The sequence below is a fragment of the Protobothrops mucrosquamatus genome, unplaced genomic scaffold (assembly GCF_001527695.2).
Source record: "Protobothrops mucrosquamatus isolate PMUCROS unplaced genomic scaffold, P.Mucros_1.0 scaffold78, whole genome shotgun sequence".
NCBI classification, from domain to species: Eukaryota; Metazoa; Chordata; class Lepidosauria; order Squamata; family Viperidae; genus Protobothrops; species Protobothrops mucrosquamatus.
In genome coordinates this window covers 2536086-2558732 of record NW_015386455.1, presented here as the reverse complement: position 1 = coordinate 2558732, position 22647 = coordinate 2536086, and the positions used below count along the sequence as shown (strand labels likewise).

General features: G+C 39.9%; 1 protein-coding gene across 1 annotated transcript in view; it reads right to left on the bottom strand.

Moving 5' to 3' along the window:
• The window catches only part of ITGB2 (integrin subunit beta 2), a 45382-nt gene that overhangs the window by 1092 nt on the left and 21643 nt on the right, over positions 1–22647 (bottom strand). The window contains exons 7-14 of the mRNA XM_015812326.1: positions 22094–22249; positions 20838–20933; positions 20626–20715; positions 19396–19536; positions 14280–14467; positions 10158–10402; positions 9409–9628; positions 1651–1856 (exon numbers count right to left, since the gene is read on the bottom strand). Of these exons, the coding sequence (XP_015667812.1) occupies positions 1651–1856; positions 9409–9628; positions 10158–10402; positions 14280–14467; positions 19396–19536; positions 20626–20715; positions 20838–20933; positions 22094–22249 (1342 nt within the window). The remainder of the gene's footprint in view (positions 1–1650; positions 1857–9408; positions 9629–10157; positions 10403–14279; positions 14468–19395; positions 19537–20625; positions 20716–20837; positions 20934–22093; positions 22250–22647) is intronic.

Genomic DNA, 22647 nt, shown 5'->3' with positions numbered 1-22647 from the left:
CAGGTGCTGGGTGGGTGTGGCTGACTGGATGGGGGTGGCCGCGGTGGTCATGGCTGACTGGGTGAGTGTGCCACGGTGGGTGTGGCCACCTCGATGATGCTCATGGGGGACGCCTGTGGGGGCTGGGCAGAGTTGGGGGAGATCGAGGGGGTCTCTGGCGGGTGGGGTGGTGGACCAGAGGCTTGTCCTATGGGGTAAGGCAAGGTGAGGCAGGGTGAGTGTGCCAATTGCCACGGGGCAAAGCAAGGCAAGGGCCGGAGCAGCTGCTGCTTGATACCATCAGCCTCCACACACAGAGGCCAGCGAGTGCATGGGAGCCAACGGTGTCCATTAGTAGCCATAGCATGCTGGCTGTCCTGCATCATGGCAGCCCCATTGGCGTGGGCGGAGACGGCCCCAGGACATCCAGAAAGGAGCCCTCACCTCGTGCGGGCCCTGTCTACATGGTGGTTCTGACAGGCAGAGGCTACTGCTCCTCCTGCTGCTCTGAGCCCCTTGACCAGCCAACCACACAGGGAAGCAGGAGGCGGCGGCAGTGATCCCTGCATTGTCAAGCCTGGCTAGCAGCAGATCTGGATGCGAAGCTGTGCTGCCCACACTCGCGTTGATGGAGGCAGTGGCGGGAGAAGGTGAGCTGTGGTGCATGCCCATCCCTCCCCACTGCCACCCACATCGTCCTGCATGCACGGCCCAGAGGTGCATGCGGGATGATGTGGGGCAGCAGCAAAGGGTGGGCACATGCCAGATACTGCCTTCCCCTGCTGCCGCCACCCCCACCAGTGCGAGGATGGTGGGCACAGCTTCGCTTCCGGATCTGCTGCCTGACACCATTGGCCCTCACACACAGAGGCCAGCAAGCACATGGGGGCCAACAGTGTCTGTCAGCAGCCACAGCATGCTGGCTATCCTACATAATGGCGAACTGGCCACGGAGCCCCATCGGCGCAGGCGGAGATGGTCTCAGGATGGCTGGAAGGAAGCCCTTGCCTGGTCTGGACCCATCCACTCAACGGCTCTGACAGGGGTGGCCTCTGCTGCTGCTCTGACTGGTCAACCATGCAGGGAAGCAGGAGGGGCAGCTGGTGCGCGAAATCCGCTGCCTCATTGGGCTGCCAGCAAGCAGCCGAGGTGGCTCCAGACCCATGGCTGCCCCTCCACCTCCTCCTGCTTTCCTGCATGGTTGACTGGCCGATGGTGTCAGGTAGCAGATCCAGAAGCGAAGCTGTGCCCACCATCCTCACGCTGATGGGGGTGGCGGCAGTGGAGGAAGGCAGGATCTGGCATGTGCCCACCCTTTGCCCGACCAAGAGGGGGAGGGGAGCAGCCCGGCTCTGCGTCCCTCTGTCTGTGGCAATGGTGCATGTGCCCACAGGGATGGCTCTGCATGCCACCTGTGACACACGTGCCATAGGTTTGCCACCACGGCTATAGGGTCTTCCATCACAAGGAAGAAAAAGCCTCATGAGTTCCTCTCAAAATGGTGAACAATACAAGTTGCCTCTCTTCCCATCACTTAAACAGTGAAGGCCAAGATCTGCTTACGTTATTGGCTGTGTCTAGCAATTACACAGCACTCGTGCTATTTCTAGTCAAAAGATATTACAATGAAGAGCAGATGTTAGTTTTGGTGATGTGGCACTAAAAGCATACCTTTCTCAGTCTTGACTGTAATAGAATAGTGCTCTTCTCCATCAGTCTGAAACATTGTGTAAGAGATCCAGCAATTCTCTGAATCCTTTTCCCTGCATTCTTTACTTTTTGGTTGCACTTTACTTTCAACAATAATATTTGAACAATTATCAGAGCAATTCTTCTGAAATGGACCACTCCCAAAAGCAAGACATTCAACACAGGAACTAAAAAAAAAAAACCAAGAAGGAAAGCTTTTTTTAAAAGTTTCATAACAGAACCATGATACAACAGATCTATATTTTATATAGTATATTATAGCATATTATAAATGAGGAGGATGTAAAGCTGAGAGAACCCAGACTTACTAAAATATATACTATGTAAGTTCTGTATCAGGAGGATGACAAGTATGAGCTAACCTCACAAGGCAAGAGTGTCCACTATCCCCATTATTATTTATTTTTACTTTGGAAGTTTTAAATAAAAGGATTAGACAGGACACAGAAATCAAAGGATTGAAGATAAAAGATGAAACATATAAGTTACAAGCATTTGCTGATGATCTAGTATTTATTTTGGAAGAACCTTTAGAGATGATCCCTAAGCTATGGGGAAAGAGAGAAGAGTATGGAGAAATGGCGGGATTAAAAATAAATAAAGTAAAAACTAAGGTAATAGTTAAGAATCTCACAGATAAACAGAAAAGGCAAATGCTAGAGAAAACAGAGGTTACTTAGGTATACATCTTTCGGCCAAATGTTCATCAATAAAAGAAGACAACTATACAAAATTATTGAAACAAATAAAGCTAGACTTGGAAAGATGGAAAAATCTGCAGTTGTCAATATTAGGAAGAATTGCTACAGTAAAAATGAACGTACTACCGAAGATTCTATTTTTATTTCAAACAATTCCGATAAAACTTGAGAATTTTTTTTTCAAGATTTAAACTCATTAATTTTGAACTTTATTTGGCAGGGGAAGAAAGCTAGAATGAAGATGAAAACACTACAAGATGCTAAGGAAAATGGAGGATTTGGGCTGCCGGAATGGGCGTTGTATTATCAGGCATCTGTTTTAACATGGGTGAAAGAATGGATAATGCTTAGAAACAAAAGGTTGATATATTTAGAGGGACATGATTTACAATTGGGGTGGCACGCTTTCTTATGGTATGGGAAAAATAGAGTTCATAAGTATTTTCAAAATCACTTTATAAGAAATGCTTTGTTAACAGTATGGGAAAAAATTAAAGCTAAAATATACCTAAAAATTCCACAGTGGTTATCAACATTGGAGGCATTTGTACATCCGAACATGGTAGACTTTGAAAAAATATGGGCATATAGAGATATTCTAAATATTGATGGGAATTTAAAATCTAAGCAAGAACTGGAAAATCAGGGGATCAACTTTTCATGGTGGGCACATTTACAGATACAAAATAGATATGAAAAAGATGTGAAAGTGTATGGATTTTATAAAGATCAAACTGTGTTTGATAAGATTTTGTTAACCTCAGATGAAAAATTAATTAAGAAAATGTACAATTTTTTTGTTAATTTTGGAAATGGAAAGCGAACAAGTTAAAGAAACAGTGATAAGATGGGTGAAAAACTTTGGGTATAATATAGAACTAGAAAAGTGGCAAATGCTATGGGAGAGAAACTACAAATTAACAATGTCAACTTCAGATAAAGAAAACTTGTATAAAATGTTTTATAGATGGCACTTGCCACCAACAAGATTAGCAAAAATGTTTAAAAATATGTCAGATAGAAGCTGGAAATGTAAACACAATGCAGGCACGTACTACCACATCTGGTGGACATGTGGCAAAGCTAAGGCTTATTGGAAAAAGATACATACGTGGTTAGAAAAAATATTAGGTGAACATGTGAATTTTAAACCTGAACTTTTTTTTACTAGGTATAATGCCTGAAAAGATTAATAAGCAGAGTTTATATTTAATTTTACACATCACTACAGCAGCAAGAATAATCTTTGTACAATACTGGAAGAATGAAGGATTGCCATCAGAAGAAGAAATAATCAGAAAAATATTGGAATGTGCAGAGATGGACAGATTAACTATGAGACTGAAAGATAAAGAAGACACAGACTACTACCAAATTTGGGATTTATTTTGATGGTTAGAGGAAAGAATGAAGGATTAGGAATCGAATATGTATTAGCATAGCTAACCCCAGACAACCCGTTGATTGGAAAAATTAACATATGTGTGCAAAAGAAAACCAATAAAAAAAAGTATGAGCTAACTTCAAATAGATGAGATCTCCTGGGGTTTACATTAACTGTCCCTGGTCAACTGGTATTGTTTACTGAGGAGAATGGAGACTATCCTAATGAGACTCCCTCCAAATCATTTTATGATATAAATAAGATGAACCTGAAGTGGAGCAATAAAATCTAGTTGTACAGCAGATATCTCTCCAGGAGCCTAGGATTTGTTGGAGGCTCCCTCTTTGTATTTTTAATACCAAAATCTACAGACAGGAATGGATTTTATTGATGCCAATTCCTGAATAGGTTGGGAAACCAATGGAAATGGTTTCAGTTAAGCTCGGTTTTGCTTAACCCTTTATACTGAGGACTGATTGACAATATAGCAGTTGGCTCACTGTCCCACTGTTAATATGAAGATCAAAACATGAATAGTAAAAATGATGCACTTTGGGACTTTTAAATTAAATTTGTTATTGTGTGTTTGGATGTGTTATTATAATGAGCTTTACTTTTTATTTATTAGAGTATGTATTGCTGCCATGTTTTAAAAATAAGATCAAGATTTTTGTTTTTGAGAGGGAGAATTAGGATGATTGGACATTTCCCTGGATCTTGAATAATGATGGGAAGAGACTGCAATGTGTGCATGGGCCCTACTGATAAATTTCTATTTGCTAAGTTTGTGCATATGTAGATATTACAGAAGGAAATAAAGGCTAATCAACAAAAACATCAAGAGGGAAAAGCTGTAATTATGCACAACTATGCCTTGCATGTTCACTAAAGAGTTTACATCATTTTGTACCCAATGGAGCAGCTTAGGGAAGCTCTGAAAATGAATATACTCTTCTCATGGGCAATGGCACCTATATAGTTGTCTTTTAGAGTTTGTTATGGTCTGTAATCTAAATGTCAACCTCCAGCTCAAGTATCCAAATAAAAGTCCAGGATTATTTTCATCTCTGAAAAGCTTACTCTTTATTGAATACATGGCCTGGTGAAGGCAAGGAAAAACTAACTCTAAAATCTCAGAGTTCTGAAGAAGCTGGCAGATGTTATCTCAGAACCATTGCACCATATCTTTCAAAAGTCCTGGAGCACCGGAGAAGTACCTGAGGATTGGAAAAGAGCTGATGTGGTCCCCATCTTCAAGAAAGGAAAAAAAACAGACCCAGGAAACTAAGTACCAATCAGTTTAACATCAATACCTGGGAAAAGATAATTATAAAACAGATCTTTTATAACAAGTAGAAGCAAACAAAGTTATAACTAGTAGCCAGCACGGGGTTGTCAGAAACAAATCATGCCAAACCAATCTTATTTCATTCTTCGATAAAGTGACTAAACTAATAGACCAGCAAAATATTGTGGACGTAGTATACTTAGACTTCAGTAAGGCATTTGATAAGGTAGGCCATAACCTACTCCTTGGTAAGCTAGAAAAAGGTGGAATAGACAACATCACCAACAGATAGATCTGTAGCTGGCTGGCAAACTGTACTCAACGAGTAGTCCTCAACGGCACTACATCCACACTGAGAGAAGTAAGCAGTGGGGTACCACAAGGTTCCGTCTTAGGCCCAGTACTGTTCAATATCTTCATAAATGTCTTAAATGAGGGAATTGAAGGGGAACTCATCAAATTTGCAGTTTGGTAGGAGTAGCCAACACCCTGGAAGACAAACCCAGGATCCAAAAAGATCTTGACAAATTTGAACAATGGACCCTGTCCAACAAAATAAGTTTCAATGTGGAGAAAAGCAAAGTTTTATATTTAGGCAGGAAAAATCAAAGGTACAAGTACAGACTGGGGGAGACCTGCCTTAAAAACAGTAACTGTGAGAGGGACCTTGGAGTCCTAGTGAACGGTCAATGTGTAGCAGCAGCCAAAAAAGCTAATACAATCATGGGTTGTATAAACAGAGGCGTAGAATCAAGATCACACGAAGTATTAGTACCTTTATTAGTATCTTTATAAAACCCTAGTAAGACCACACCTGGAATACTGCAGCCAATTTTGGTTACTTTATCACAAAAAAGATGTTGAGAGTTTGGAAAAAATTCAGAGAAGAGCAACTAAGATGATCAAAGGCCTAAAGACTAAAACATATGAAGAATGGCTGCAGGACTTGGGTTTGGCTAGCTTAAAGAAAAGAAGAAATGGGGTGACATGATAGCAGTATTCCAGTATTTGAGGGACTGCCACAAAGACGAGGGGGTCACATTTTTCTCCAAAGCATCAGAGGGCAGGATAAGAAACAATGGTTGGAAACTGAACAAAGAGAGAAGCAATTAAGGAGAAATTTCCTGACAGCGAGGACAATTAACCAGGGGAACAGCTTGCCTCCAGAAATCGTGGGTGTTCCATCACTGGAGATTTTTAAGAAGAGACCAGACAGTCACTTGTCTGAGATGGTATAGGTTCTCCTGCTTAAGCAGGGGGCTGGACTAGAAGACCTTCAAGGTCCCTTTTAGCTCTACTCTATTCTATTCTATCCCAAGGCATCAGACCATAGCATATAACAATGACTTTCCCAGCCAAACCCCCCAGGTGTCTATGTAGCTCATGTAAACAAGTTCTCTTCCGTAGAACTGGAGAGGTTTCATTTCTCTAACTAACTCATTCAAAAGCAAAACCTCCCACGCCTTTACTCTAATGGCAAGACGAAACAGAGAGGCAGGTAGCTGCCAAATTTTCACTCTTGACAATAAATCAGAAATGATAAACTATTGATCATATTAATTCTCACCATGATAGCTTGGGAATGTATTATAACATAACATAACATAACATAACATAACATAACATAACATAACATAACATAACATAACATAACATAACATAACATAACATAACATAACATAACATAACACAACATAACACAACACAACACATATATCTATACCTCTACTCTACCTATCATCTATCTCTATCTATTTACCGGTGTCTGTCTGTCTATCTGTCTGTCTGACTGCCTATATCTCTTTCTGATCAGTTGAAAGGGAATGCCCCATGCATATACAATATGCTGGACTAATGATCTGTCTAAAGCAGGGGTGTCAAACTGCCGGCCCACAGGCCAGATGCATCATGCCGAAACCGCACCCACCCCATTGCTAGCAATGGAAAAAAAAGTTGTATTACCTCACGACACGTCACGTGACATTGCAAGTTTGACACCCCTGGTCTAAAGTATTGATGAATGTCTTCAGTTCTGTATCCACAAACCCGTATATTTACATTGGGTGATCAAATACATTTTTAGAATTGCTTCAGATCTTATCATGCCTCCAAAGGTTTTTGATTTTTAAGAAAACAATGTGAATTTGAATTTGTTCTTCTAAATCAAAACTGTGATGACCCAGGGCACAGCACAGAGGCAATGCAGTCAGCTGGCAATTCAAACTGCCCTTTAATTGCTCCAATTTTTCCCCAAATGCTTCCAAGTTTCTGGCAAGCCTCCAAACAATGGAAGACACACACACCTCTGGCTGCAAGTAGTTTCACATACAGTCTGATTAGGAAAGTAATTTATTCAAGGTCATGGATATAATCAGTGCTTTTTTTCTAAAAAAAAAAAAAAAGGTGCCGGAACTCACACACGTCATACAACCCGCCTTGCCTACCCTACAAGGTTCCATCCAAAAAAGGTGCCGGAACTACGTTCTGGGCGTTCTATGAGAAAAAAAGCCCTGGATATAATGACAGAAAAATAATTTTGCTGCATTATTGCTACTGTAAAATTACATTTAACATTTAACTGATAGCTAATGAAGAGAAGGACAAAGAGTGACACGATGGCAGTGTTTCAATATCTAAGGGTTTGCCACAGAAAAAAGGGGATTGATTTATTCTCCAAAGGAGCTGAAGGCAGGACAAGAAGCAATGGATGGAAACATATCAAAGAAAGATCTAACCTAGAACTAAGAGAGATTTCCTAACAATGAGAACAATTAATCAATGGAATGGCTTGCCTCCAGAAGTTGTGGGTGCTCCATCACTGGATGGTTTTTAAGTTTGGACAGCCATTTGTCCAGAATGGTATAAAGTCTCCTTCTTGAATAGAGAGTTGGTCTAGAAGACCTCTAAGATCCCTTCCAACTCTATTTTTCTGTTATTCTGAAGAAAATCTTTCCTATTAGATTAACTACTGATAGACTGATTATATGCTATCAAGTCAATGTCAACTCTTGGCAACCACACAGATTTTCTCTATGATAATCTGTTCCTAACCTGATTCATCTTGTTACTGGTCATCCCGTTCTTCTCTTTCTTTCCAGCATTAGAATTTTTTCCAGAAAGCTTTAGAAAATAAGTTAACACCCTCTTCTCTGCAACAGCCCCTCAAATATTGGAAGATTGCTCTCATATATCATCCCTCATCCTTCCCTTCATTAGACTAGACCAGGGGTCTTCAAACTCGGCCCTTTTATGACTCATGGACTTCAACTCCCAGAATTCCTCAGCCAGACACGCTGGCTGAGGAATTCTGGGAGTTGAAGTCCATGAGTCATAAAAGGGCCGAGTTTGAAGACCCCTGGACTAGACATACCCAGTTCCTGCAACCATTCTTCATGTTCTAACCTCCAGCTCCCTAATCATCTTTGTTGCCATTCTCTGTACCATTTCTAGAGTTTCAACATCTTCTTTTGTATCATAGTGACCAAAACTGTATACAGTATTCCAAGTGTGATTTTACCAAAGCAGTATAAAATGGCACTAACACTTCATGTGATACTATCCCACTGTTGATGCAACCTAGAACTGCATTGCCTTTTTTGGCAGCTGCAGCACACTGCTGGCTTACATTTAAGTGGTTGCCCATTAGGACTACTAGATCCATCTCACGGTTACTGCTGTTGAGCCAAGTACCACCTATTCTTTACTTGTACATTTGGTTTTTCTTCCCTAAGTATAAAACCTTACCTTTCTCACCACTGAATTGCATGTTGTTGGATAGGGCCCAGTATTCAAGTCTGTCAAGATCCTTCTGGAGTTTGACCCTATCTTCTAAAGTGCTACCTATTCCTGCCAGCTTGGTGTCATCTGTATTTTTGATGAGTTCCCCTTCTCACCCCTCATCTAAATCAATTATGAAAATGTCGGAGAGTACTGGGTTTTAAGACAGAACCTTGCATGCTTCCTCCATGTGGATGTAGTTCCATTGAGGACTGCATGTTGAATGTGCAATTTATCTCTCAAGGTAGTTACCAAGAAGTAGTTTGTGGTCTACTATGTCAAGTGTCTTATTGAAGTCCAAGTATACTATGTCTTAGCATTGGGCTGGTCCCTAATTTAGTCATTTTGTCAAATAATTCAATATGATTTGTCTTGCATTATCTCTTTTTGACAAACCCATGTTGGCTTCCAGTAATAGCTTTGCTGGTTTTAAAGTATTTGATTATCTTTTCCAGGATCTTCCAGGTAATGATGTCAGGCTGATTGATCTGTATGTTACAAATAGCAAAGTGAAATTAAGTGAGGATAAGGAGTTGGATCAAAGTAGACAGTTCCCGCATATCACTTACATATATCTGGCACAGGGAGATGGGCAGCTTGGGCACTCCTCACAGAGAGGGGGCTGATAGCGTCCATTACATTTGCATGTATTGCATTGACATTCCCCCCGGAGACTGCACACATTCCCATATTTATTCAGGCATTTTTCTGTTGAAGCTAGGCACTGACAGGCAGTGCCATCATATTTTGAGTTACATTTACATTTCCCACAGTCACAATCGCCTCTTTCTGAAAAGAGAAATTAGAGAGGTTAGGGCCAAAAGCATTTCTTTGCATCTGTCCTTGACACATAACATCCAAAATGGGTTATCTAGAAAGGGTTACTAAATACAGGCCAGCACTCTACTGCACATGGCCAGCCATTCAGAAGTGATCCACTGCAGGTACAGAAGCCCTGGAATTCTGGGCATCATATGAAAAATACTGCAGTGATCCTCAATGCAAGAACTTGTCCCTGGCAAATTGGATGTTCAAAAACTGTGAAATAAACAATATTCTAAAGGAAATGGTCAATATTTATTTATAGGAACACAAAAATTCATCCTAGGTATATGGATATCAGCTGATTTACTTCCAAATTATACAGTGTGGATTAAATTTCTATTTATACAACTCTTTGTAAAATACAGAAAAATAACAGTGTGTAATGGGAATCATATGTTTTACAGCTTATAGTAAGAATGTCTGGAGTAATAGTATCAAAGGCCAGAGGAGATAAATTTGGTATTTTCATATTCAGCTTTCATCAATCACTTACCTTCCCCTCCACACATTAGACCATTGTGAAGTTCACAGTTCATGTTGTCACATTCACAGAAGGGACCATAAATATGCTTTTTGGAATCTGCCATAGTATGGCAAATACATTGTCCACATACACAATCTCCCAGGCCAGAACAAATGACTGAAGAATTGTCCTTTCGACAGGTTTTTTCCAGTTCCTTCCTGGTTTTGCCTCCAGTCTTACAATCACAGTTCTTTCCAACATAGCCAGCATTGCATCTGGCATGAGAGAAGACATATTCAACATCAAAGAATAGAGTTAGCAAGCATCATTATTATGATCAACCTTATTTTCAACTACAGTTTCCTTTATCTGTATTTATAATCTGCTACTATACAGTCTGCATCCATATATACTCATCAAAGAAGGTGTTCTGTCCCAGCCTACGTGAGTCCTTGTTAAGCTCACAAGGAGAAACCCCTCTTCCAACAAGCAGGCTGGAACTGCAGGAAAAAACCAATCCCCTTTTATTATTCACAGACTTGAGTCAAAGTCCAAGGCAAACAAAACACAGTTCATAGAAACTTGATCCTCAACACAAACGGTTGCCTTTGGCAACCAGCACCTCCCACACCTTCCCTTTTATTATGCAGCCAAGGCGTGGCTTCCTAATGCCTTCTCCTGTGCCTTTGGAGCCACGCCATTGCATTCCTCTGTCTGACTCTCTTTTCTTGTTGGCGTTTATGTGCATCCTGGATATCTTCCAGCTGTGATTCATCACTGTCCAACTCAGACTCCCAGCACAGCTGTGTCTCAGCCTGAGTGCGAGTAGAGGGGCCAGGCTCCTTGTCAGAATGTAAGTCTTGGAATTCCTCAGAGCCTTCCTCTGACTCTGATGTCACTCCAGACCCCTCTTCCTCCTCTGATTCCTCTGACTCAGCTGCCGGGTCCACTGGCTGGTGAGGAATCACAACAGAAGGATTCCTACTTCTGGATGGAGAGGCACAGAATTATTCTACTAATTTCTTTTTTGTCAGGATCCAGCCCATGGATGCCTCTGTTGCTCAGACTGTACAGATTACATAATTCTTTTCAGGTTAGTAAATTGCTATTTGAATTCACTTGCGACAATCACAAAGGCTTCAGGCAAATATTCTATTTCTAAGTATATACAATCAGATATTTTTTATTTCCACTTTGTTTCATAAATTTATGTTTTACATTTTTTTAAAGTTTCTGTATAGTATGCATGTGTTAAATAAAAATTACCCAGAAGATTTGTGAATTTGATAAGAAAATGATTCAGTAATAAATATTTGCTAGGTAGGTACTCAGAGAGCCAGTTTGATGTAGTGATTAAGGCACTAGTCTAGAAACTGGGAGACCATGAGCCCTCCCCAAAATGTTTTTATTACTATTTATTGTTCTCAATTAAATTCCTTGCCTTGAAAAATTCAAGCAAGCATTTGTTTTTTTTCTATAAGAGCAGTTTTTGATAGACAGACTGCTTGAAAATATTGATGTACAGATAGTTCTCAAGTTATAACCACTTTTTCAGCGACCATTCAAAGTTACAATGGCACTGAACAAGATATCATGGTTCCGATAGATGAAACCATTTAAAAGAACTTCAAGGCAAAGATTTCTTCCTTAAAGAACATTTTATTCAGGAAACAAAATATCGGCACTTACATAGGTGAACCCAAGACTGAAATCCCCTCCCTCAGGCTACAAAATAACAAGTTGCAATTCCCACCCCAAATTGCTGTCATAAATCACATTCACCAATTATTTCAAACCGTGGGCTCTCCTCCCAGCTTTTCAACCCTTATCAGGGCTGACCTTGATTCTCACACAGAAGCATTGTTATGGCTAACTGAGAAACTTAACATCCCCCTTCCCCCTCCTTCATCTAAAATCTCTAAACTAAACTGTTGCAACAAAGACAAAATGAAAAATGGTTTCAGTTCAGTTTGTCCCAAAGTTGACAGTACTTACAACTGTTTCTTGAAGTTCTGACCATTATAGCACCCCCTCCCCATAGTCATATGATCACCATTTGCAACCTTCCTTGCTGGCTTCCCACAACAAAGTCAACAGGGTAATGAGCAGGGAAGGTTGCAACTCACTCCCACAAATTGCTCCTGCCTCCTGAGGAGCTTGCAACGCCTATGAAACTCCTATGAAGTTTGAGATACTCTGTAGCAAGAATAGAATAGAATAGAATAGAATAGAATAGAATAGAATAGAATAGAATAGAATAGAATAGCTGGAAGGGACCTTGGAGGTCTTCTAGTCCAGCCCCCTGCTCGAGCAGGAGAACATATACCATTTCAGACAAGTGACTGTCTAGTCTCTTCTTAAAAACCTCCAGTGTTGGAGCGCTCACAATTTCTGGTGGCAAGCTGTTCCACTGGTTAATTGTCCTCACAAAGAAGTGAGGACAGTGGTGGGATTCATCTGGTTTGCACCACTTCGGCAGAACCGGTAGCTAATTTTTTGTTGCCCAGGCCCAGAATGGACTTCCAGAAGTGGCATCCACACAGAGAATCGGTTGTTCATATATTTGAATCCCACTGAGAATATTTGTACCTCAGGGTAGAGCGGTGGTGCTCTCTGAGCTTGGTTTTCTGACAGAGTGGGGTTTGCTTTCTTTTATGCACTAGTGGCTTGCTTGTCAGTGATGGTAGGAGGGGTCTTGGTGGTTCCAGGTGCATGCCCTGCCCACCAGTGTCAAAGACAAACCTCCAATAAACTGCACAGCTGGATGGAAAATAGCCCAAGAAAGTAAGCAGAAAATTATATGGCTCATGATCATGGTTGCACACCTCAGACTAAACAAATATCAGCACACCATGGAAAACCTCAAGGAACAATTAGAACAGACCAGCACATCAGAGCACATAGAAAGGCTGACAATCCTCATGAAGATTACATCCTGGAGACATGCTGGGAAAGGGAAAACCAAACTACAGACCAAACTACTCTAACTATAAAAGGCAGAAGATTAGCAGAATACATCTATGAACACCAACTAGCGTTCAAAAAAACATGAGGAAAACTTCTTATTTTTACAACAGATGGACAGACTTAATCATGGTTTCAATTGGGAAACTATGAACATCCTACACCAAGCCAAGTCCAAAAATGCTAGAGAATTCCTGGAACCCTGACACAGAAAAATCAGATATCAATAATACATAGAGTTAAATAGCATCTACATACCATTCAAAAGGGACAATCAAAAAGCCAAGAAGGAACCCAAAAGACCCAAACACCTCCTCACCAGCAATCAACACCCAGATGTGCAGAGATTATTACCAAGATTAATATTAGACCAACAATCAAGAAGTAAATAATATCACAATCAAAGCACCACAAACTCAGACAAACAAGCTAACAGTAAACAACAGCCTAAACAAGGAAGCACCAAGACCACTCCCATCAACACTGACTGAGCAAGCCACTAATAAATATATATAAAATGAGAGCAATCTCCACTGCCTTCTAGAGCTGATGATGTTACCTAGTTTGGTAATGAAATGTCCGCAAGAGAATAATCAAGTTCACAGAGCTCCAGGGACCCCATAATCCATAGCACCCCCCACCTGCCCGCACTCTGTAGCTCCTGCTTTCAGCATCCCTCATCCCCTGCGGCATCTGCACACACCTTCTATAGTGCCTACCTACAGTATCTGCGTACTACCTCATGACATCTGTGCATCACCCTGCACTCCTTGCCCCAAATTCCCACCTCTTCCTGCTTAATGACCTAAATAGTCCTGGAGTTACAATGGCAACTGGACCTGCTGAGATTGCTGTCACTAAGTGATACAGAAACATGATGTTGCAATATATGACTGCTTTGGGTAACGCAGAAATTCTAATCCCATTATTTACTTATTTATACCCGATCTTTATTATTTTTACAGATAACTTAAGGCGGCAAACATATCCAAAACACCTTCCTCCATACAACAACAACCCTGAGAGGTGAGGTGGGCTGAGAGCCCAAAGTCATTCAGCTGGTTTTCATGGCTAAAGCAGGACTTGAACTTGTGGTTTCCTGCTTTCTAGCTTGGTGCCTTAAACACTAGACCAAATTGGTTCTCAATTGCAAATATTTGACTTGTGTTGCTAAAATAGTTAGATTACCTGCAAATCCCACAGGTGATAATCCCTTGTCCATTACAATCAGATTTATTTGGTAATTCCTCATCACATTCACAGTTGCACCGACTGTATACATGTACAGTGGTGAAGTCTGTGAAACCAAGAGGCTGCAGAGTAAGAGTCTGATTTTCAATGCATGATGTTGCTGTAATTTGCACTTGGAAGGTAATCTGTAAAAAAAAAAAAAAAGAGGACTGCCCCATCTAGTCTCAAATGACATTTAAAATAATTAGTAGAGATCTAGTATTTCATTAATTATTTATCTAATTATTGACAAATTATGATTATCACTTGGTTAAATAAAATGCTGTGATGTCAAGGATTATTCAACAATGGATGTTGTAGAGATATTTACAACAGAGACTTATGAACTTTGGAAATAAGATGCAATTGTTGGTAAAGTTTCCAATTAATAACCTAAAGAAAGGTTTTACTACTAAGATCCAAACAAGGGTATTTGGCCCTGGATTCAGAGATAATGATCAGAGCAATTTGTAGTAAACATGAAACTTTCTATGAGTAAATTACAGTAACAGACTGTTAACAGAGTGCTTTGAATTTTAAATTTGTTAACTACTTTTTCTTTCACATATGTAATGTATAAAGGTCAATCAGTTTGCAAATACATCTACAAGCTTATAAACTTGGGACCTACTTTTCAAGGCGGGAAAGCCATTTATTGTTGCAATAGATTTGTCAGTGTTCAACTGGGAGGATGATATGTATTTTTGTCATTTGTTTTTTTTAATTCACATTTTTTCAATGTTTTTGTTTAGTTTTGTTTTGTCTCTGTTCAATTTTTTTCTTTTGGATTTTAGATTTTAATTTTTTGAATAAAATAAAATTGTTAAAAAAACCAAATAATCATAGTACTATATCAGGGGTGTCAAACTGCTGGCCCATGGGCCGGACACATCACACAGAAGCTGCGCCCACCCCATTGCCGGCAATGGCAAAATAGTCTCGATACGTCGCGCAACGTCACATGACGTCACAAGTTTGACATGTCTGTACTATATGAAATAAATGGAACTCTACAGTACATACAAAAAAGCAATGTACAAGGCCAAACTACAGAGATTTGCCTTAAGACTAGGTTCCTAAATTTAAACATTAATGTACATTATTGTTTATATTAATGTATATTAATGTTCTGTTGGCAAGGGAGTCCCATTTGGCAGGTGCTAGGGAGCGTGCCTTTTTTTGCTATGGTGCCTGCATTGTGGAATCTCCTCCCCTGGCCTTCTGAAGGCCCTCATGACCTGGCTGCGGCATCAGGCCTGGGGACCTCAAGGGGATGGTGCATTTTATTGAAGTGCTGTTTTTATTGTAGTGCTTCCCTCAAAGGGGCCATTAGCAATCAGGTGCTTCTATCCCTTTTCCCAGGTGACTAGCTCATCTGGCCCAGGGATACCAACACATTTTGGAGGGAGTTATGGGCTTTAATTAAAATAATGATTGTTAGGATAACATCAAATTATACAGGAACTATCACCACTGCAATAAACATATAAGCAGTAACACAGCAGCACATTAAAATAGTGATCCTTAAAATAAAATCAAACTACAGGTAATAGAAACAAACACCAAGACAATAAATATATAGCCAGTAACCCAGCAAGCACATTAAAATAGTGGTCTTTAAAATAAAGTCAAATTTAAAAAAAACTACAGATAATAGCAACAAGCACCAAGGCAATAAACACAATAAATACTTTAAACTGGTGGCTTTTGAGATAAAATCCAATTAAACAGCACAATAATATAAAATGTTAAACCTTATGGTGAGCAATTTTGCTCAAGCTAAAAATGTCCCATTGCCTCCCATTTGGCTCAACAATGGCCAGCATAATCTGAAAAGTGGATGCCATCAGATTCCTATGTACCCTATGATTGAGAGAAGACCACTTTAATTTGCCTGCTGGGTTGTATGAGTATAATTGGATGCCCCAGAGTCTGTTGGGAGCCTCAGCGACCTCCCAGAAACTCATGGAATGGATGGTAGGAAACATGAATCTGATTGAGGTGCTGGTGTATTTGGATGACATTATTGCTTTTGGTGAGACACTAGAACAAACATGTCAAACTCGCGATGTCACATGATGTCACGCAATGTATTGGGACAGTTTTGCCATTGCTGGCAATGGGCTGGGTGTGGCTTCCGCATGACGCGTCCGGCCTGCGGGCCAGCAGTTTGACATGCCTGTACTAGAAGAACATGAGGAGCATCTAGAACGGGTCCTAAAATGGCTCCACAATGAGGAGTTGAAGTTGTCCTTTGAGAAGTGTCAGTTTTATTAGTCATCTGTCACCTATTTCAGGTGTGTTGTTTCTGCAGAAGGAACGTTGACTGGCCGCACAAAGTTGGAAGCCGCCACCTCCTGGCTTGGGCCCCAAAACTGAATTGAGATAATTTCTAGAATTCTGAATTGAAACTTAACTGAATTGAGATCATTTCTATGGTCAGCCCAGCCAAGACAAAGGGCCCAGAAAATCTCAAGAGCCAATACAGGGGGAATGGACCAAACAGTATCAGCAGACTTTTTGCGAATAGAATAGAATAGAATAGAATAGAATAGAATAGAATAGAATAGAATAGGAAGGGACTCGGGAGGTCTTCTAGTCCAGCCCCCTGCTCGAGCAGGAGAACTTATACCATCTCAGACAGGTGAATGTCTAACCTCTTTTTAAAAATCTCCAGTGATGGAGCGCCCACAATTTCTGAAGGCAAGCTGTTCCACTGGTTAATTGTCCTCATTGTTAGGAAGTTTCTCCTTAATTCCAGGTTGCTTCTCTCTTTGGTCAGTTTCCAACCATTGTTTCTTATCCTGCCCACTGGTGCTTTGGAGAATAGTTTGACCCCTTCTTCTTTGTGGCAGCTCCTCAAATACTGAAATACTGCTATCATGTCACCCCGTTTCTTCTTTTCTTTAAGCTAGCCAAACCCAAGTCCTGCAGCTGTTCTTCATATATTTTAGTCTCCAGGCCTTTAATCATCTTAGTTGCTCTTCTCTGACCTTTTTCCAAGGTCTCAACATCTTTTTTGTAGTATGGTGATCAAGCCTGACTAATCCTCCAGTTCTGGCCTAAGCAGACCAAACCTGGCCCTATGAGCTACATATCGACACTAGCAGAGATGACCTTGGTGGGGTAATGTATCAGAAGCACGATGGACATTTGAGCCCTGTTGCCTATATTAGTAGGAGCTCACCCCAGCAGAGAACTACCCCACTCATAAACTGGAATTCCTGGAGTTGAAGTGGGCTGTGGTGGATAAGTTGAAGAACTATTTGTATGGAGCAGATCAAGACCAACAACAACCCACTTATATACCTCTTCATGACAGCCAAATCTGATGCCACAGGACATCGATGGTTGATTGCCCTCTCTGGACTCCTCTTCAGTTTAAAGTATTGACCAGGAGTGGGAAAAAGAGATTCAGACAGCCTATGGAGCCACTGCTGATGAATGGACTTGGTTGACACCAGAGGGTATACAAGCCCTGTGCCAAGGAGTTGGATATCGAACTAGAGAAGCAATAGGGGCAGAAGCTATTGGGGTCATTGCCACGTGTTTCCCTAAGCTATATTCCAATCCAACCCAAGTGAAATATGGAGGTCTGCCTGTTCTTATCAAGAAAGATTTGAGGAAGGATAAAGCAGAAGACACCCCCCCCCCCTTTTGCAACTAGAGAGTGGCCAATGGACGTTTTTGCTGACTGATTCACTGAAGGAAGCCCAACTGTTGTATAAAAATTGGAACCCCTCAGATAGTCCTGAAGATAAGTAGCAATTGTTTCTGAAAAGCATAAAGAAACAGTGTTGGCTGCTTTACATGATGACTGTGGTGATTTGGGACAAGACAGAACTTTTAAGGCTGAAGTTGAAGGTTATTGTCATTCCTGTTTACATTGTACGCAATGAAAATTTTTATCTTTCCAGGAGCCCCATACAAGTGAACAGGGAAATGTTCTGGTAGTAACTGATCATTTCACCTGCTATGCCCAGGCTTTTCCAGTTAAATATCAACAGGCTGCTAGGGTAGCCAGAGTCCTGGTGGAGAAATGTTTTGTTCACTGCCCCAGTGAATACACTCTGATCGAGGCAGAGACTTTGAGAGAAATGTTACATTATTAACACCCCTTTGCTCAATATTTCCTCCTTTTAACTTTGATTTTTATAGTTTTTAATGTTTTGAATGATAATAATAATACTTCTGTATTTAGTTTAACTGTTTTTAGCTTGTTACACATTGCCCAGAGTCACTTGTTTTATGAGATAAGCAGCTGTATAAATTTGACAAATAAATAAATACCCATATTAGCATGTATGGGGATTGATTTATTTTTTTAAAAATGGTCAAATACATAATTAATATATGGAGTTAATATGTAAAGGTAAATCAGAATAAATTATAAATGTGTAAAAGCAGGAATTTAGTTTCACTTTAGCAGATTCTATATTTGTTTTTATATATGAATTGTAATAAACACTAACTAGCGATAAATCATACTAACCTCAGTCCCTATTTGTTCTTTGGAGTAGAAAGGATTGCCAAAAAGACAGTCCTGTTTAACAGTCCTGAACTCTAGATTAATAAGTCCATTAATTAGCATTACTAGAGAGAGAGAGAGAGAGAGATACCTCCAGTATTAAAAGCTACATTTTGTTCTACTGTATATTTGTCTTGAGCAGGAACTGTACTTTGGAAAACAAATGCCACCACATGTATACAAAAGCAACTTCAATAAAGATTGTCTCCAGATGTAACATTTTGTCAAGAATCTGTCTCTAAGGGACTCAGCCATATATTTTAAGAAAGGATGTACCACAATTTTATGTCATTTGCATTGTTGTAAAAAGAAGGAATGGGAAGGAATTTTAAGAAGAGCATAGTATCTTTTAAGTTCAAAGAAAAAAACCTTTTCAACAGAATGTTTAACAGCTTTGGTGAACAGGCTTAAAAAATAAATTAGTACATAAATAAAAAAAAAACTTTTTGTAAATATTTTCTGAAATGGAGAAACTAGCCTTTTCTTTTCATGTACATTACAGTCAAAATACTTTTCAACAGAAACCATGTATGAGTTACCCCCTACCTTATCCTTGATTTTTACATTGTCGCATTCCCCTTTTGGTTGATTCTTTGTATGTATTTTATTAAGGCAGAAGGAATCATATGAGATTTTGATGGAGCGTGGCACAGAGCTATGTTCTAAAATAATTTTGGAAGATAAATCCTAAAATGAAATAAAAATAAACTTGATAAAAGACTAGAACCTGTGTCATTATTCAGAGGAAGAAAAACAAGATTCTATTGCCTGTAAGTTCACACTGCTACACATCTTACATATAGAATAGAAAAAAAATTAATCAACCCCAAAGAATTTTGGTGTCTCTCTTTTTGATGACATATCTTATTGTAAGTGATGATCCACTGATGCAACTGACTGCTACCTTCTTATAGTAAGTACATTGTCTTCCAAACCAAGAGACAGTAACAGCAACATTTGTTTCTGGAAGATGGCTGGATTTTCTCTCCCTGTAATAAATGCATTGTTCTCTGACCTGGCAAGCAAAATGGTAAGCTAAGCTACAGTTATCCTAGCCAACAGCTGTTTTTCTTTTACTTTTTCTGCCTGACACTTTTTTTAGTAAATTACATATAGTTCCAAAGAGTAAAATAAATAGCCGACTTAGCACTCTTTTTCACTGCAAGGGCCACACCAAAATCTTTGGGGCCGCAGCTTTGCATGATGGATGCACACAAATACACACATAGATCTTCCTTACACAGTCACCCCACATGTATTCTATCATTATCTAATACAAATAATGTTTGTATTAAACAATTACATAGAGAATTGTAGGTCTTTACAGTATCTTTTCCTGTTATATATTTTCATTTATTTTAAGCATTTACCATGCAGTTTTTTACACAGCCTTTTGATACGGTAATGCATATCCTTTTGGGCTTGTTCCTTTTTCTTTTTTTATTATTATTTCAAAAGCAATACAAATTTTATTTTAAAAAAGAACTAGCGTTAAACTTTTAGATGGGGGGGGGGAAGGGGGAAACTATTATGTTTTTTTAAATTCCCAAAGTACTAAACTGGAAGAAAATGAGAAGCCACGAGATATTCTGTTTCCTCACTGCAAGAGTGATCTTCTGCAGCTTGCCAGTAAGTAAGCAGATTGTCAGGCTACCTGGAAGTGAGAGATGGATGGAGACAGATGGGTTGAACTGCAGGCAGCTTCCAGGGGTTGTATATGGCCTATGAGCTGGCAGTGAACTTAAGTAAGATAAGAAGATTATTAATAACACTTACATCATAAGCACGCTGGATGAGTTGAATTACATTATTTGAATTCTCCTGCAGTTTTCCTACAGCAGACTTGGGGATCATCTTGCTCAGTTTCTACCAGTAAAAAACAAACATGCATTATCTTATAAGCTTTCATGCAGCATAACATAATAACATTTGCTTTGTTCATGTGACATAATTTACAAAATTGTCTTTGTTACTGGAGATTTACTTACTTCGTATGTATCGTAGACTTTTTGGGTAACAGCAAAAATGGGCTGGATATTATTTTCTTTAAGTTTTTGTATCAACTGACCAACAGAAGGATAGTCCTATCGAACCAAGGAAATGGGGTGAGAGCTCTGTTTTCAAATTAACACAGATGATGGTCCTAACCCATTCACTAATTCTGACCTAACGTTTGGACAAGAAACCACCCTGCTTCAGTCTCAGCCCGAATTTTTCATCTGGGCAGTACAAGTATTGTTTGGCTGACATTGTACAACTCTCATATTTTCCCACTTTATCTCTTCCCACTTTTTCTTGCTACAAAAGTCCACTGAGCTAGAACAAGTGGAATAATTGCTGAATGATTATTTACTGTATTCCTAGTTGTATGGATGCTCTATTGCATTCTACTATTTTACTCTGTCTCTCTTTTGCACCATGTCATGTGACTGGTAGTTCAAGCAGCATCACTCTGAGAGCAACGCTGGCTTTGAGTGACAGAGCATAAGATTATGAGACCTCTTGCTTTACAGGAGCAGAGATGATCACTCTCAGAACGTGACCCTCACTAGTCTTGCCTAAACAATCAAGGTCTTCTGTCCTAAACCATCCTTTCTTCCAAAGGGGTTATGGGATGGGCAATGGAGCAATGGGTTTGAAGTGGCATGCTTAGACAGGGATTACAAGACGTGCTGTGGATAGGGCAGCCCCTTTCACAGCCATTCATTAAAGCCACTCATTTTTTCCCCAGGCTTCCAGAGAGGAAGCCTGAAAAATCTTGTACAGCTTTAATGAACACAAATAACTTCTGCATTCACACAAGTTTGGCAGGTCTTCTCTTTAATAATTGTTGACGTGTTTACAGCCTTACTACATTTTAATATGTTGTTTGTTCTTTTTTTATTCTATGGATTTCTTTTAGGCAGCACATTGTGTGTTGGGGTGTGTGTGCACACATGGAGACACAAGTACATGTTACTCTAAATATATAATGGAAACACATACATACATATACAATTGTGTAATTAGATGTAATTAAAAACAATATAAAATCTTGCCCTTAATATAATTATTGCTTATTGGGTTGCACATAATCTGGTAAATCACATTCTTATTGTCAAAATGATTGGCATCTTGATTCTCATTTCTAGAGGGCGAATAGTGCAGACCAGCTGTTTTACATGAACTCTAGTCTACCTCTAGATTGAAAAGGCAAACTACTTATCATATAGCAGTGCTAGCTGAGAGCTACTTGTATACTTACATATTCATTGCTTTTTTTGTACATATTGTCTTCCAAGTGGCATTCTCCATCAAAAGGTGTTAAAATGGCTCCAAGCTTACCATCCCCAGCAAAATGAAAACCATCATCGGTTGTGTAGACCAATAAGCGAGTCACATTCTTCCAACCAATTTTACTCTAGATTTTAAAACAAAACAAATTCTAAAGCAGTAATAATTATAACAAATTACAAAATCACTGATGCAGGAAGGGACATGATGAATCTGTCAATTTTTCGGTCTAAGACAGGCAAGCCTTTCTACTGTCACAAGCCTTTCTACTAACAGTGTGCCCGTGATGTATTCAGCGGCTGACCTCCATGCCCTGCGAGAGTCCCCTCTCTCGCAGGTTTGGCCCACAGCATTAACGAGGGCCCACCTCTATGAGGGATTTTTTAATCACGAGAGGTGGTCAAAACGCAACCTAAGGGGATTTTTAATCAAATTTTTAGTCCGGGTTTTAGGGGGTTCCAGGGAGAGGGGTGGGCAAACTGAAATTAATTCTCCCAGGCCGGCTGAAGGCCTCGGCGAGGTGGG